At 38.1% G+C, this 18660-nt stretch overlaps 1 protein-coding gene across 11 annotated transcripts in view; it reads left to right on the top strand.

Annotated features, from left to right (window-relative positions):
- The window catches only part of LOC411157 (fat-like cadherin-related tumor suppressor homolog), a 511957-nt gene that overhangs the window by 475915 nt on the left and 17382 nt on the right, over nt 1–18660 (top strand). For 9 of the 11 annotated variants that reach the window (XR_003304828.1, XM_026441203.1, XM_026441195.1 and 6 more), the window contains 8 exons: nt 8064–8219; nt 10906–11016; nt 14379–14531; nt 14979–15192; nt 15488–17048; nt 17260–17830; nt 18007–18178; nt 18265–18489. Coding sequence is in view for 10 of the 11 variants with exons in the window: in XM_026441203.1 (XP_026296988.1) it covers nt 8064–8219; nt 10906–11016; nt 14379–14531; nt 14979–15192; nt 15488–17048; nt 17260–17830; nt 18007–18178; nt 18265–18489 (3163 nt within the window). In the remaining variant the exon portion in view is untranslated. The remainder of the gene's footprint in view (nt 1–8063; nt 8220–10905; nt 11017–14378; nt 14532–14978; nt 15193–15487; nt 17049–17259; nt 17831–18006; nt 18179–18264; nt 18490–18660) is intronic. The other 2 variants (XM_026441198.1, XM_026441199.1) reach the window with 1 other exon arrangement.

Consider the following 18660-nt stretch of genomic DNA (forward strand, 5'->3'; position numbering starts at 1 on the left):
TTGTTACAAAGATCTGCGGTGGTACTTTATTCACCAGCCAGCCTCAGTTCAAAAGATTGCTCCTTCAAATCGTAAATAAATATTTATTTATAAATGATAGCGAATCAAAGAGCTTTATTAATATTATTATTAACGATCTCTTATCGATCTTTTCAAGAAACAATTTTCTCTATTTATCATTCGTTTATATTTTCAAAACACGAGTCTTGAATATTAAACACATTATAATCAAATCCCTAACTCAATATAGAAGAGAAAAAAAAATTGTTTCCATCTATTCTGCCATTCAAAATTTGTCTCCAAAATGGAGCTAAAAATATCACGATTCATCTCCTCTGACTCGATTATAGAGCTCACCGAAAAGCCCGGGCTTTTGTTTCCTCCGTATAAAAATCAGACTTTCCTCTCGTCTCTTCCTCTCGTCAATAACGACGAGTATTATCCGCGAACGAGTATCGATAAAAAAAAGAAAAGATCGTAAAAAACACGAGCTTTCGTCGTGGAAGAAAAGACAATTTCGCAGGTAGTGCCGCCTACCGGGCGCCATTCACGATTTATACAGTCCTTGGAATAAGTCTTGTCGCCCCCGGAGTGCCGCTTTCTTACGTATGTGGAACCCTCCGCATCTTTTACGGACAGGTTGCTCACGGTTCCATACAGCGTTGCTTCCAAAGGAGGGTCTTATCTGTGGCGAGTTCCACGGGTATCTGGGTATATTGTGCAAGTGGTATATTGGCCGGGCTTGTGCAAGGTTGAGGCGCAAAGTGCACGAGGAAATTAAGGGAACGATACGAGGCAGGGTAGCGATAAGCGTATAAGGCACGATCGAAATATTATTATAGGCTATCTTATTTGTTTGTCGGGATTTCGATACGTACTTGAATAAGATACGATAATAACTTTCTCGTCCATTAATTGTCAAAAGTGAATTTTAACATATATAGGGTTTAATTATTAAAATTGTAATAAAATAAGATTGCGATTAAATTAAATTAAAAAAAGGATAATACGTGAGATACGTGTTTTAAAGTTTGTTGTTAATTATTACGTAATTTGGAAAAGAAGCGAACGAGAAAATCGTTACCGGATCGTTTTCACAATTACGCAATTTCCATCAAACATCTCTCATCCACGAAATTCGCAAACAAAAGCGATCCCATCTCGAATTTACTTTTCGAATCTTGTTCCACTACATTTCACGCTCCTTTAATCTTTGCCGAAAACAAAACGGGGGAATTTCATTTCCATTAAAAGAGAATAATAGGAAATGTTCCGTTGACGAAACAGTTTTAGCGTGTAGGTCAAAGGTTAGCTGCAAACACTGCAAACACGATCGTATACCGAATTACGGCCGTTGCAATCGTATCCTTTCTCGTCTCGCCCGTATTTCACCAGTTTCACGGAAACGAGAAGTGATGTCGATCGCGTGTTTCAGTTAAAAACGATATTCCTCCCCGAATCGAAGTTTATTATCACGATATTTTATTTCCCCTTTTCTTTTTCATTTCTTTACTTTACCATCGACCTAGACTTTTCAAGTGGGCACGACGGACGAAATCGCTAAAGACCATTGTCGTGTTCGTGAGAAGTAGGAGGACGAGGAGGAGGATTTCAATCAAGGAAGGAAAAAGACGCTGAAGAGTGCAGATTCACTGACTGCTGCGTTGTTACCACTCAATCATCTCGAACGATCCTTTAACCAGAACACGTCGTGTTAAAGAAAACTCTTAAACAATTACAACCATTATTAGGTTATTCGTTACAACGATTGATCGAATGATAAAATCTTTTTTATAAAAATATCCTTGCGTAGAATCGTTAACTAATAAGCTCCATAAGAGGATAAGATTAAATATAGATTTAAAATGGGGGAGGACGAAGCAAAATTTCCAACACAATTTAACACAAATCCTTATAATCTTCGAATCGAACGATACCAGCGACTGTAATTAACCGTATCGGTAATAGCACGGCTGCGATGTTATCAAACGTTATCAGGAATTCGCGCGGATTCTCTTCATCTTGCAGCGAATAACAAGGACGACGAAAAAGATGGGGCTGTATCGGTAAAGCGGCTCCCTTACGTTACCATCTGATACGGGTGTAATGCAAGCTCGCGGATCGGTGGAAAACAGCGGAACGTACGATCAACCGCCTCAAGAGTCCCGCCGCGCTAACGATTCCACTACGTGGAATTTCGCGTAGGTATTTGCTCCCGCAAATTGCCTTCGTAGAAGCTGGCCACCGCATTCGTGTCTCGCCTGTTGGAGCGGAGATCGTGGCCGATATTAAAACGTCCCACCTTCCTTCGTCACGATGTTGCGTCGAACAACGAAACCGCCTTGGGAATATGAAGCGATTCCAAACATATTCCCATTGTTAATTTCGCGTTAAGGTGACTTTAAGGATTCCCTTCACGATTTTTTCGAGTCAATTTATGTTATCGAATTTTAACCTTGAATCTGGCACGCGAAAAGACAATTTTCAGGATTTTATAAATATTTTTTAACCATAAATAGACTCTGTCTTTTATTTTTTAATTTTATTGAGTTTGAAGAGTCTATTTTATTCGAAAATCTTTGAAACTCGACGAGGTTTCAAGACGATACAATGGCGATTTCTTTCACGATTTTTTTTTCTTAATTAATAAAAAAATTGAATTTAGCATGCGAAAAAATAATTTTTAGGATTTTATAAATATTTTATTAGGTTTTATAATTTTATTGAGTTTGAAGAGTTTACCTCATTCGAAAATCTTTGAAATTCGACGAGCTTTCAAGATGACGATGGCGATTCCTTTCACAATTTTTTTTTTTCTTAATTCGAAAAAACTTGAATTTAGCACGCGAAAAGACAATTTTCAAAATTTTATAATAATTTTTTAACCATAAATAGGTTAGGTTAGGTCTGTTTTTTATTTAGATTCTATAATATTTTGTCGAGTTTGAAGGATTTACTTCATTCAAAAATCTTTGATTTTTTAATCATAAATAGGCTCTATTTTTTATTTAAATTTTATAATATTTTGTTAAGTTTAAAGGGTTTACTTCAAATACACAATTTTTTTTTTTCTTAATTCAAAAAAACTTGAATTTAGCACGCGAAAAGATACTTTTCAGGATTTTACAAATATTTTATTAGATTCTATAATTTTATTGAATTTGAAGAGTTCACTTCATTCAAAAATCTTCGAAATTCGAGGTTTCAATACAAATCATATGAATCATCGCACGTTAAAAAATCTAATTCCTCGACAAGGTTTCGTGAAAAAATGGTAAAGTTTGGAGCGATTAATCGGGGCTAAAGGATATCCGATAGAAACGAATTAACACCGGTATCACAAGCTGCTTAAATCAGTACATTGAAATTTAGTGGAGGATTTCGTTCCAATTCACACTTAACTACCCCCGTCACGCACGCAAACGGTGTATACACGGCTGCATACATACGGGGAATAGCTGGCCGCACACCTGTACACCGACATCGTTGGTCAGAGTTTCCGGGACACACGAAACCCCTCGTATCAACCGTATCGTTGCGAGGGTAGTAACATCGCAACCACCGAACCCTATCCCTCCCCCATTTGCCTGGATAAAACAGGAGTTTCGTAGTCGTGGTAATTTAGTGCAGGTGTTGCCATACGGACGCCAAACCCTCGTGAACCTCCTCCTCGGCGAGGATCACGGATTTACGCCAGAAGTGGCCGAATTCGTGTCCCACGTCTACGATTATTTTCATTTGCATTTCAGCTTTATTTAACTTCTTCGATTTTTGCTATTTGTTCGCCGTTCGAACTGTCCTGAAAACTTTTCATAAGCGGATGAAAATTCTTTCTTTTTTTTAACACTTGTCAAAATGATAATTCCACGATGGACGATACGAGGAAGGATACGATCCGATTTTTCTTATTTATTCGCTGTGGAATAGTTTGAAAACTTTCAAAAGTGGATGAAAATTCTTTTTTTTTTAATATATATCAAAATGATAATTGAAGGATATGATTTGAGGAAATATTCTTTTTTTTTCTTTTTTTCTTTTAACACGTGTCAAAATGATAATTCCACGTTGAAGGATATGATTTGAGGAAATATCTTGAAATTAACACATGCAGTGGACACAATCAGACTAATTTCATTTAAATCAATATTTTATATTACGAATATTATAGATTCGAAGGAATTTAATTTTAATAAAAGAAAGATACTTGTGATTGTACAAACTTAAGATTAACATTTACATTTAATGATTATAATATCAGAATTAAGAGAAACACGTATTATTTTTCATTATTTTTACATTAACTTCATCCTTAAATAATATTACTTCGCCTCAGACTCGATGGCTTAATTAAGACTCGATAACTTCGAAGGGACGTAGACCACGAAGTATACTTCCTCAAAAAAAAGGATCCTGTCCTTTCCAGCCAAATTAATGAAAATTGTTACGTCCCCCGTCCAGGGGGAGAACGTTCTAATTCCACGTTATTTGGGGGGATTTTTCGAGGCTTCTGCGTCGAATTAAGCGGACCTCCCCGGGAGATCTCTCTGACCAATTTATGCTCGCAAAGATCTCTCCCTTTATTTCCAGGTCGAACGCAGGTCCTCCCCAACGACTTCGAAAAACGAAGAAAAAGAGGAAAATTATAGAGAATGTATGGGAAACGGTGAAGGTGAAACGTGGCGAGGAATAAGTGGAACGATAATTGGGAGAATTTTTTTTCGAGAAAATCAATTAATGAAGTTCTATGAAGCGCAGCTTGAGAATGAACCTTGTTTCTTAGCTTTTATATATTCATTCATTGTATAATAAATTTCGTTTTCAATCATCATCTTTCATTTTCTTTATTATTAAAAAATAAAAATAAAAATTTTATATTTCTCGAAAATGGATATCTTTTTTCGATTTAATTTTGGGTCGAATCTCTTTTTCATTTCTCCTTTTTCATCTTGATACGATAAGGAGATAGCGATTTTTCCGATTTTATAAAAGTCACTTTTCGCGATTATCGAACACGGAGAAGCGGTCGAATGGAAGCCTCTCTGGGATCCTGGATGTCTCGAGCTTCCAAGCTTACAAGCTGACTTTGTGCATTCCTTGCCGACGGGTGTGATTAAATATCGATCTGAGGGAATAAACTGGACTCTGTGTGAATAATTTTGCGAAAAATGCTATGTGTGAACGACAAATAATTGAAGTTGTTAGTTGAAAAAACTATGATGCAACGAAGAATGGAAAGAACCTTTAAATCTATTTGAAAAAAGCGTAATTTTTAATATCATCCGACATCCGATGATAATTCTTATATAATTTTTAATTTTTAAAAGGATACGTGGATACTTTATTAATAATTTTTACTTTATTTTTTACTTCATTAATATTAATTGATAAAATTCTTTCGACACACGATACGACCATGATTTCCTTTCTATAGAATAACGATAGAAAAATTCGTATCAATGTATTTAAATTTCCCTCGAAACGATATTTAATTAGATAAAGCGATAATTTCGACCAGCAATATTGGTTAATCGATACACCAACGCGATCCAATATCGGTTGGTCTCGGGGGAAGGAAAAATTTTCTTTTCATCTGCTTTTTTTTTTTTTTTTAAACGTAGATAAAAGTCGTTGGACCGAATAGAAAGGAAAATGTAAGACAAATAACCGGGCAAATAATTAAATTGTACCTGTGGCCGAGTAGGAGGAGGAATGTCCATGACAGGCCCTCGGATTTCGAGTAAATTCGATAAAACTTTTACCCCTTCCACGACGCGGGATTCGTGGTCCTTTCTACTAGGGTTCGTTCCCTTCTCCCTTCGCCTCTTTCGCGCTCTTCACGTCGTTTCCGGCTCGTTCCAATAACGCGACAATAAAATGGGCTCCCGCGGAAATACGTGGATGGAGAATCGGTCGATGTAAAGAGTTGGCAGGAAATTTTTTGAAACTTTCTTCCTACAACTTTTTATACATTTCGAACCGGTGTTATCGAGTGTCGAGAGGGAAAGATTTTCGTTCGTGTAGATTTAATCCTTGGATAAATTGTTGGAGAAATATAATTCTTATTTATGAAAATGTATAAAAATTGTATAAAATCAAAAATTATCTGAATTCATTTCATCTTCATAGAATAATCAGATTCAGAATTATTTCTTACAATAAAATAAAAAATAAAAAACATGTGATCTTGCAAATGGAGAAAAAAATCATCCAAATTGTTGGAGAAATATAATTCTTATTTATGAAAATATATAAAAATTGTATAAAATTAATTCAAATAACTATCTGAATTCGTTTCATCTTTAAAGAATAATCAGATTCAGAATTATTTCTTTCTTCGATCTTGCAAATGGAGAAAAAAATCATCCAAATTGTTGGAGAAATATAATTCTTATTTGTGAAAATGTATAAAAATTGTATAAAATTCAAACAACTAATTCTATTAATTCAAACAACTATCTGAATTTGTTTCATCTTCAAAGAATAATCAGATTCAGAATTATTTCTTACACATCAAAGAAAAAAATATGCGATCTTGCAAATGGAGAAAAAAATTATCCAAATTGTTGAAGAAATATAATTCTTACTTCGTGAAAGTGTGAATTGTATAAAATTAATTCAAACAAGTATCTGAATTCGTTTCATCTTTAAAGAATAATCAGATTCAGAATTATTTCTTTCTTCGATCTTGCAAATGGAGAAAAAAATCATCCAAATTGTTGGAGAAATATAATTCTTATTTATGAAAATGTATAAAAATTGTATAAAATTAATTCAAATCACTATCTGAATTCGTTTCATCTTCTTACACGTTAAAATAAAAAACATGCGATCCTGCAAATGGAGAAAAAAATCATTCAAAAAAAAAAAAAGAAGAAACTTTTAAAGAAATGATTTTCACCCAACACGAAGAATAATTAATAAATTTTCCTCGAAATGAAGAATTCAATTTTGGAAGCGAAATGGATAATCATTTCCGCGTAGAGTCGGCCTTAACAGGCCTTTTAGGCAGAAATTGCAGAATTCCTTATCTCGGTGGAAGAAGGAAAAGTATGTTGAAGAAATAAGTTTCTCTCCTAGAGATTTTGTTCCTTGCATTTACGATTGTGGAAAGGAACCGGTCAGCCGTGCCGATTGTGCAGATCGTCGCACGCGATATTCGCGAATGAAAAGCCATGATTCCGCGGTACGAGCAGCGATGGTGGTGGAAGGTGTGCGGAATGAGGGTAACGACCGCGATAAGTGGAATAAAAGAAAAGGTAAAATCGTGCCAGCCTATACTGGGAAAGTTATATTGTCAGGGAACGTTTCGAGATATTGTGATATTTGAAACTGCTATACCGTATGTATATATATATATATAGATATATTCCATCTTGTGATAAAGTTAAATTTGAGACACGTATTTTTCTTTCAACTCGATATTATTATCGGAAGAAAAGAATCGAACATATTTTCAAAATCTCCAGATTGTATAAGTTTTATTTTGAAAAAGAAAAAATTGTAATCGAGTTTACAATTCGTTAAATGAAACGATATGAGATAGGTCTCGTTATATATATTGTTTATTAATCTCGAAATGATTTAATATTTTTACACGTTGTGTCTTTCCTATATTTATTTTATACACGTGTCCACGATTTTGGAACGCGCTCGGCAAAGCTGAAGCAAATGTATATCACTAGTAAGATAACTTGTCTATCTAGGGATTACTAGAATTAGTTTGTGCAAACTTCCTGAAGTGATTCCGGACACTGATTGGCAACGGTTGACTTGCAAAAGCTCACTAATAGATGTTCACAGGAGTAATTAGCGAAACTTCTCTTCCCCCTAACTCGAGAAAATTGGTTTGTTAATCTTTACAGAGATTATCGCTACCTGCCATTGTCCATCGTCGTCCATTTTGCTCGAAACGAAAATTCTCCGATGTATTCAAAACATCCTCCTTCATTTATCCTCGATCGATAAATTCCCAAAGTAAGAGTTTCAGAATTAATTGAGAAAACTCGAAAAAAAAAATTTCCATCCCCTTCGATTCTTAAAATTTTTTATTTTTTCGTTTCTAGGTGACGGTCAGGGACGACGGATGGCCGTCTCTGTCCTCGACGACCCGTGTCGTGATCGCTGTGGCGGACATAAACGACCACGGGCCCGAATTCGAGCAAAAGTTCTACACCGTTCAGATACCAGCATCCCCGTCCACCGATAAACCGTTGTTCCAGGTAAGCCATCACTTTCCTAACAGCCATCGATCGATCTTCGTAATTCCATCCTTATCTAGTTGAGAATTAGGGGCTGGCATCGCACCATTTTCTTCTTCTTCACGATGGAACGTTGCCGGAAAAACGGACGGCATTTTCCGTTCCGTTCGTGTTTCTCTATTATCCCGTTTCGTTTCTCTATTTGTCTCCTTTGTACAGTAGAAGTAAAAATCCCTACCCTCCACCCTCCCCAAGTATCTTGTTGTATATATTGTCCGTGAAAGAAACGTGAAAAGGAGTGTTTACCAAATTGTACCAAAAATGTACGTATACTAAAAGGGAGTTGTGCGTGAGTCGAAAAGTATCGTGGAAGGAAGCGATTTGATCCTTGGAAAATTGAAATTTTCAAGATTTAAAATTATGATGAAGAAATTTTCAAGATTCGAATCTTTTTATGGAAAGGAATTTTATCAATCGGTAATGTCGATTCCTGCACTTCCCTTAAGTCGACGGCAAGCTGGACGGAAGTGAACGCTGCCAAGTGATGCGATACAATTGGCCAAGGTCTTGGTATTCTCGATAAATTTATCGCTTAGAGAGCATGGATTCTTAGTTTAATGGTTTTTAAAGGTGAAAACAATATAATACAATTTCTGAATTATCTTACGAAATTTTTAGACACTTATCGCTCTCCTGAATGTTATAATATCTAATTTTATTAGTATTATATTTAGGTTTAATATATTCGTATCTAGTCCCTATTTTTTCTTTTAACTTTTCAATCATTGTTGCATAAATAGTTTCTTTTTTTTCAGACGAAATTTGAAATTCAAATTGATTTAAAAAAAAGAAAAACTATACTTTTCAAACCACTAGCGTTCATTTCAAACGAACCAGTTCACACTTTGCTCGGTCAAATCGTTTGAAAATAGTCTCAGAACCTCACACTCTTCCGTAATAATAATTGCCAAAAGACCTTAACTGTATAGATAGCGAAACAAATCGTCTCCCAAATCTCACGTATTATATTGCTGATAATTGCTTGAAGTCTGTCTTAATTATTGTACGCCTTGTTCGCCTTGACGGCCAAGCCGCATAAAGTAGCACAAATCTAGTCCATATCAAGATTTAAAGAAGGAAAAGATGTACATAAGCGCACGAAGATAGGAAAAAGAAGGTCGATCGCATCGTGAAAGGTTAGATTTAGCACACGAACGCCCTCGCACGGAATTCTTCGGATTTACGGCGAGAAGATACAGTCTTGGTTAACGTTTCGCACATCGGCAATTTCGGGCATCCTGACAACGGAAATCGCGGTTAACGTTTCCTTCGAGACGACTCTGGGTTGTCCATTGTTATCTTTTGAATCGACGATCGATCCTGGCTTCGATGACTTCGAGTGTTTACGCGAATTGTTTGTTTGGGAACGAATAATTTAGGCGCCATTAAGTGTGTTAGGTTATGTTCGTAAACTGTTATTGCTTGTTTGGAAATAAATAGATTAGGTAGTATTGAGAGTTGCTTTTTTTTGAAACATTGTTTTTTCAATTTTTTTAATGTATAATAATTTAAAAATAGAGTTGTACAAGAAAATAATGTGTTGATAAACTTTGTAATAATTGTCGCAGTTGCAACTTTATTAACAGGTATTTATCAATAATTGAAAAGAATTTTGTGTGTTGTTTAAAAATGTTCTGTAATTTAAATGTTGCAAGTTTCGTAAATTTTATAATAATAACATTATAATATGCATAATTTTAATAATTGCAATGTATATTTTAAAACTCGTAGAAATTTGTCAAATATAAATTTTGGTGTATTAATAATTCCAAGTATCACTTTGCAAGTTTAAAATTAACGTATCATAATATTTATTTACAGGAAGTAAAATATTTCCTCGATCGAATATAACGAAAATTTTTATTCAATCATAACTGTATAAAACCGTAACAGCTTTCAGCTGTTTCCTATTTTATATGATGTTAATCGCAGATAATATTATGCGTAATATTAAACTATCCAAATATTTGCAAATTTCGAAAATCGACGGATGAAATAATTTAATAAATAATATTATCGACAGAGAGCAGTAGAGAGAGAAATGATTAATCCGACGTCACAGTGACAATAACTTTCATAATATACCCGAGAATATTTAATATAATTTTCCTGTCAGCGTCGAATTTCGTCGAAGCCAGATTCGATTTCGTCGGATATCGAATTACCCGTCGGTCGTTTTCGTAATTTCGCTCGGTCACCGTGTATTATATATTATCAATCTTCGTTCGCGCAAACATAATGTATCTCGTTCTCACAAAATTTATATATTCAATTTTCGATATCGTACACATTCTCTATATCTCGTAAGAAAAAAATTTATTTACGTACGAGTTGCCGACTATGGATCAAAATTTGGACACGAACCTTAAAGCGTATTCTCAATACGCTTTAATTCGACTGAGCAATTCGATAAAGCATGAATTTCACCCACGTTGTTCAAACTTCTTAAATCGAGTTGATCGCAAGTGTGTGTTTCGCGACGTAAACATCGTCTTTCGAGAATAAAGAAAGAGAGCCGACCAATCGGAACCGCGCGCGCGTCCGGTCGATAAGGTAGGGAAAGAAAGATACGCGGTGGAAGGGATAAAAGCGAATTAGCGGAAGATAATGCGAAAGTTAAAAGGCTTCCTTCTCTGGTTCTCGACAGAAATCGAGGAACCGCTCGCGGGAGTTCGACCTTTCGATCGATACGTTACTAGAGAATGGAACTTGGGAGACATTTAGCCTCGACAGCTTGTCAGGAGATCCTATATTCAGGGTAAGGACAACGCTGGCACGTAAAAGAAACTAAAGACGCCCACTTCTGTGGCACGGGAGCATAAATGATTCCCGCGTGAAACGCGGAATTGGTCTCGGATAGTTAACGCGAGCTCTTGTGCATTGATTTATGACCCGCTTTTATGTACATATGTATATGTATATCTATACGTATTGTTATACCGACTGTTAACTATTCTAATTATGATGCTGCATTTTCATGCAACTCTATGCCTATATTTCTTTTTTATTCGTTCATTTATTTATTTTTTTCTTATATAATAGGAATCGTCATGCATCTCGTCTACTACTTGATCGATCGTCTTTTGTCCATTTTTGCCCGATGCAACCCTCTCTCCTTGTATTACACACGAAGAGAACTTTTAAACTGGCGCAACACGCGACTCTGAGCAAACTTTACGTAAAATTGTGATGGAGGGGAGGTAAAAAAGGTAGATTTTCAATGAACCCACTCCGCTGCTACTTCGTACGCTGAACCCTGGGTAATTGAGGCTCGTTCGTAGCTGTCCGGGGATTTGGGTCGAGAGTGGAATTTATCTCCCCGAGTTATTAAGTATCAAGTGCCTACCGGCTTCTTAATTGCATTCAGAGTTCAACGCTCCCTTTTTCTCGGAGGGGAAGGCCGAAGAATTCGATATATCTCGGTTATTTCTAATGTTTTCGAACGAAAAACTCGAAGACTTGATCATACCACGATCTTTTAACTAAATTGTTCGTTCCAGATGTAAAAGATGCCATAAACCGCGTTTCTTTGAGAAATAATTGTTTCTTCTTCGTTCGTGCAATATATATATATATATTTTAATTACTAAATATCTCGAATAACTTTGAAAAATTCTCTTTTTATAATTACTTGGAACAATTCGCGAGAAGATTGAAGATATACGATCAAAGAGAAATCCTTCTGATTATATTAAATTCTTTTTTTCTATAACAGTATCGAGTTTCGTAATAAACTGAATTTTCAATAGGAAATTTTAAATATCATATTTAACGCGCTATTTGGCAAATAATTCGATTCCATTCGCTCAGAGTCGCATCGCGCTATGTGCTGCTGCTATCTTTCTCCTATGTATGCGTCCAATTCGAATTTCTCCGCCGCGTTTTTCTTTTTTTTTCCCTCCCCAGTTTTGCTCGTATCGTTGTACCATATATATATATATTACATGTTCTTATGAATGTTTGCATTTGTTGCATCCGGGGCTGCAGCCTGATTCCTGTTTTCCCTTCGTAATTAATGAAAGGCGCCGAATTAGACCGCTATAAATACGAGAGCATGAAATGATAAAGAATGGAATGAAATGGGGGAATGCAACGTAACAGACCAGTTTTCTTTCCCACGAATTGAAACAGTGCACTGGTAGCCGCCTCGGGAATGAAAATCGCCTCGGGTCACTCAACAATTGCATCAATTACAATTGAACGCGGAATGTAACTTTCCTCGAAGAATTTCAATCTTTTCGATCCCCTCTTCCTTTCCCTCCTCCTCGATATTTTTAATGAAAAATTATCCAAGAAGAGATATTCGATTCGAATATATCCCGAAGATATCGACAAACATTCATTTTCATCGACGTTCTTCTTCTCGTCGAACCACCCCCCCCCATTCAACCCCTCCCAGTTATCCATTACCCCACTCCACGAATCCGAAAAAGAAAATTCTCCACTTGGCCCAAATTAAAACCAATTAAACCGAATAAAGCTTTTTTATAAGCTCGGTCGGTATTATCGATGATCAATCGGTAACGCATATACGTGTACATAACCTCAAAGTTCTTTAATCAAATCGGACGAGTCAAACGAGGCCCTCGGTCAAAAGATTCTCTTCCGCGGACGAGCACGAAAAAAAATCGTGGGTCAGAGAAAACCGGGAAGCCGATAATGAACTCCGTGAGGAGGGGGGGGATGTGCGCGGGGGAAGAGGCGCAAAATCGGTGCAAAAACCCTCGCGCCGTTTAATGAACCGGCGACGATACATTTTTCCGTGTGCATCGGCTCGAAAAAACACTGAAGTCTTCTCTCTTTCTTTCTCTTTCTCTCTCTTTCTTTCTTTCGGTTCAACCATCGTACGATCCATTTTCGCGAAAAGGAAGGCCTATGTGTTTTAATACGCTTTAATGCAGATCGATATTTGACAGCTCTCGCAAAGGATTTTTGCGCCTTTCCCCTTGCGTTCTTCTTTCTCCCTGTATTTTTTTCCCTTTCTTCCTCTCTCCTTCTCTCTTCTCTCTTTTTACTCGTGCCGCGTACCGCATGATGACTGCGCGAATGCAACGCTTCGAGGTCACGAGCGCAATGTTTTTACGATGGATCCAGAAAACGAAAGAAAGGGAGAGACGGGTGAAATATGGAAGAGAGGGAGAAAAAGGGCGGGAGAATTGAAAAATTGTAGACCGTGAACGAAATGTTTTAGAAAGAATGGTCTTTTTTCTTTTCTTTTTTTTTATTATTGTTTTATAATCTGTTTTTTTCTTTCTTTCTTTCTTTTTTTCTTTCTCGTAATTGAGAGATTTGCGTGTTTCATAGATTTAATTCGTCGACCATTCTAGACGCGTATCGCTTTTTCTCTTTCATTTCAAATTCGTTTGCACACTCGACGTTTACACCCTGCGTTTGTTCACTGGGATGTATCATCGATAACTATCCTTTGAAGTAATTGATAAACGGTTGACGGGAGGAGAAAAAGAAAACTCTTGTTGTCGTTATTCTATTTCTTTGTGAAAAAAATATGTTTCATTCAAAGGCTTTACGGTTTTTTTTCAATGGAACTTCGTATTTTCGATACAATGAAAAAAAGTAAAAGCCATTATCAAAGCATTCATTCTTACGAAAAAGAAAAAGTATTGTACTTCATCCTTATTTATCATACTTCAACATTTTTTACATTTTTATTGCAATAATCTTTTTCTTCGAATTGGTGGGAAAAAAGAAAACGATAAAAAGAGCATTCAAAACCGTCAACCGTTTAACAATCATCTCGAACAGCAATTATTATTTAAGATTATAATAATTATACATACACAGGGTGTTTCGAAGCTTTTTTGTCTTTTCTTTTCTTTTTTTTTCCGAGGAAGAAAACTTGCGGTCGCGTATTATTTTCAGAAATAGCATATTTACAGAATTAGATGCAGCTTGAACATTTGCGAATCGTACAGGATTCCTTTTCTTTCGATACTTTCGAACCGATGGCAGATACCAACGATCTTCATTTCTTGTGTCGTGTAACTGGCTATGTTTAGTGGAGAATGGGAATGAAAGGAATTGCGCACGATTACGATTACCTTTGCATCATTTTTTTTTTTTTTTTTTTTTTTTTATTTTGTATTCGTGTGCACTCGATAGGTACTCGCGAAGGATAAAGACATCGGAGATAATGGAAAAATTCAGTACAGTATCAAGGGTGGGCGAGGCAAGGGCAAGTTCAAAATTCATCCCACAACTGGAATGGTCTATTCTCAACGAGGATTCGAAGCTGGACAGGAGTACGAGATGATGGTGAGAAAAAATTAAAAATTAAACAGATTTATCCGTGAAGAAAAATATTCGATCATCATTTTAACATTCTATTCCTATTGAATCTAATCTTAACCTTTATTTAATCACAAATCCATTTATTAATGATATTTCTTCTATTAACGTTAAATTAAATTGAATTCTTAATCACGTTAAATTAAGTTAAATTCACTTCTCGAGCGTGTAACGCATTTCAAAACGCAAAAATCATAAAATGGAGTCATCAATCCGTTCGAGAATAATTAAACGTAAACATTAAACATTCAGGATGCATAATCGTTCCCCGTGAAGGATCACGTTACAGAGCAGAGTGCAGAAATCCAACACGTTCGAAAAGTCATAATTCATGGGTCATAATCGGGAAACGGTTCCCTTAAATAACAATTTAAGTTGGGGTTTAACTCGGCCACCTTGGCCTCCATTTGTTAGATAAGGGCGGCAGACTGCGGGGAACCGCAGCGCAGCCATCAAACACGGGTGTCCGTGCAAGTTGTCGAGGTACCAAAGGAATCCGAGAACCCGCCAGTCTTCAAAACGAACAATCAGAGTGTCGAGGTTACGGAGAGCGACAAGGTCGGGTTTCTCGTGGCACTGGTCCAGGCCACCGACAAAGATGGCGACTATTTGTGGTACGATATCATTGGTGAGTAACCGAGTCGATCTTCCTTTCCCAAAATCTGAAAGACGAAGATAAAGGAGGGAAAAAAAAGAAATTGAATAGCCAATATTTTTTAGCAAAGCAATACCAATATAATATATTATACTTAGTAATATATTATAATTATATATATAATTAATATATATTATACTTACTATATAATTAATACTACTAATATATATTATACTTATATTATAATAATATTTGTATCGAATATCGTGTATAAAAGGAAATTCCTTTTTAATATTTTTGAAGAAAAAAAAAAATTGGAATTTTCCAGACGGCGACAAAAGGGACGAGTTCTTCATCGGCCGGGACAACGGGAACGTGCTGCTCGCGAAGAAACTCGATTGGGAAACGCAAAACTTTTACAACCTGACGATCCGCGTGACGGATAGCGTGGAATCTGCCGTGACTCAACTTCTGGTCAACGTGATCGACATCAACGATCACAGGCCTGAATTCACGGAGAGCGTTTATCACGTGGACATCTCGGAGAACGTGGAAAAAGGGGAGAGGATACTTGAGCTTCACGCGAGCGACGAGGACGAGGACAAGAAAGTGTTCTACAGCCTTCACGCGGCCCAGAATCAAGCGTCGTTGGAGATATTCCACGTGGATTCGGTGACGGGTGCCGTTACGTTGAACGAGGTATTGGATCGGGAGACGATCGAGGAGCACGTGCTCACCGTGATGGTTAAAGATCAAGGGACACCGGCGAAACGGAACTACGCAAGGGTTGTAGTAACGGTGCACGATCACAATGATCATGCCCCAGAGTTCATCAGCGAGATAATCCAAGGAAAAGTGTACGAGACATCTCCCATCGGCGCTGCCGTGGTCCAAGTGTACGCCATAGACAGGGACAAAGGGGACAATGCCAAGATCACTTACTCGATTACTTCTGGGAACGTGGGTAACATGTTCACGATAGATCCGAATCTAGGCGTGATCCGAGTTGCACGAGAATTAGATCTGAGCGCCTCCTCGGAATACATACTGTTGGTAAAGGCGACGGATCACGGCTCCCCGGCGTTGGCCAATACGGTGCCCGTACACGTGATGGTAACCATGGCCGACAACGCGCCACCTAGATTCATCCAGAAGGAATTATCGGCCGAGATTTACGAGAATCAACAGGTGGGCACTTACGTGAAACACGTGGAGGCAAGAAGCACGTCCTCTCTGCAATTCGAGATCGTTCGAGGGAACAAGGACGACACGTTCTTCGTGAATCCGAGCACGGGGATCATAGTGATCAAGAACGAGCTGGATTACGAGAAGACGAAATTTTACAACTTGACGATAGCCGCGACAAACATGGCAAGCGCGAAGGCGCATTGCAACGTGATCGTCCACGTTCTCGATCGAAACGACAACGCGCCGAGATTCCTGCAGGCCGTGTACAGCGGGGAGATAAGCGAGGGCGCCACTATAGGCTCCTTGGTACTCACCAATACGAGCACGCCATTGGTCATAAAGGCGGAGGACGCCGACTCCGAGCTGAACGCCCTCTTGAATTACGACATAGTGGAGGACTTGCCGCGAAAATACTTCCACATTGACTCGAGCACGGGCGCTATCAGGACGGTAATGGTTCTGGATCACGAGACCGTTCCTAAGTTCACGTTCCACGTGAAGGTCTCCGATCTAGGGAAACCGAAACTGTCCTCAGAGACCACCGCAAAAGTGATGATCCTCGTCACGGACGTGAACGATTGTCCGCCCAAGTTTCTCGAAAACGACTATAACACCACAGTGCTGCTACCTACGTACAAGAATGTAGCCGTGGTCCGAGTCAGCGCCGTGGATCCAGACAGTTCGGAAGGCGTCCCGCTCAGGTATCATAAACTTTTTATTAACACTGTATTATTATATGTTTCAATTCGATAATAAAGTAATTATTCCAATTCGTGCTTCTTTTTTCCTACCCGCCTAATATTAACAATAATAATAAGAGATTAAATCTTTAAAATTCGAATATTGATCCCATTTGAATTAGAAAATCGTGCGTTCAATTAAATGTAAATATCTGTATGTCTTTCGATGCAGATACGACATCATCGATGGAAACAAGGCGCACACGTTCGACATAGACTCCCAAACCGGTGTGATCACCGTGTATAATCCGGAACGGATGAAGAAAAGTTATCTGTTACGGGTGCGCGTCTCGGACGGGAAGTACTCGAGCGTGTGCCAGGTGAACGTGATCGTGGAGAAGTCGGAGAACTCTGGGCTGATGTTCCAGAAGGACGTCTACGAGGGCACAATACCGGAGAACTCGACTCGGATCACCACTGTCGCGGTCGTGAACGTTTTGGGGAGCGCGTTGAACGAGCACATTGTCTTCAGCATTCTGAACCCGACCGACATGTTTGTAATTGGATCCACGTCCGGCGCGATCCGAACCACCGGGATTAGATTCGACCGGGAGGTTTGCGACCATTACGAATTGATAGTGGAGGCGAGGAGTCAGATGCCGGGCAGGGAGAGGCCGAGGGTGGCGCACGTGATCGTGAACGTCACTATATTGGACATCAACGACAACTGTCCAATGTTTGTTAACTTGCCCTATTACGCCGTCGTGTCCGTGGAGGCGCAGAAGGGCGACATTATCACGAAGGTAAACGAATTGCCATTCGATTGAATTAGATAAATAATTAATAGGAATTAATATGATAAACTGGTTTATTCGAATGGCTTCAATTTTTGTTAATTGTATTCCAAGAATTATAATACTAAATTTAAGTAAATTTTTTTCAAATTCCTTCTCTCTTTCCTGATTGGTGCACCTCACAGGTGCATGCAATAGACATGGACAGCGGCGACAACGGAGAAGTTAGATACGAGTTGAAGAAGGGCCACGGAGAGTTATTCAAGGTGTGCAGAAAAACGGGCGAGATATCTCTGAAACAGAATCTGGAGGGTCACAATCGCGAATATCAGCTCACCATTGCCGCATACGATGGAGGTAGAGATCGGGCAATTTTCAGAATTTACATTTTGATCAAAGTTTAAACAAGCATTAAACGGGGCATGGTTTAAACTCGATTCCAGGCATTACACCGTGCTCTATCGAGGTGCCGGTGAACGTAAAGGTGATAGATCGATCGATGCCAGTGTTCGACAAGCAATTTTACACGGACAGCGTGCTGGAAAGTATCGAGATACATTCGCCCCTAGCTTTGTCCATACAGGCCGAGTCGCCGTTGAATCGCAAGTTGATATACAGTATAACGAAAGGGAACGATTTCGAGGAATTCGCTCTGGATTTCAACACAGGTGAGCGAGCTTTCGTTAGTCGCATGGCAGAACGATTTTTCAAAAAAAAAGAAAGAACCGTGGATGAACGATGAAACGAAGATTGAATTAAACGCGCAGCGACCAGGCACGGAACGATGAAGTTGCAACACAAACAATGTATCTTTCGACAACACGCACGTTAAGATTTAA

Source organism: Apis mellifera, linkage group LG6, assembly GCF_003254395.2.
Source record: "Apis mellifera strain DH4 linkage group LG6, Amel_HAv3.1, whole genome shotgun sequence".
Classification (NCBI taxonomy): Eukaryota; Metazoa; Arthropoda; class Insecta; order Hymenoptera; family Apidae; genus Apis; species Apis mellifera.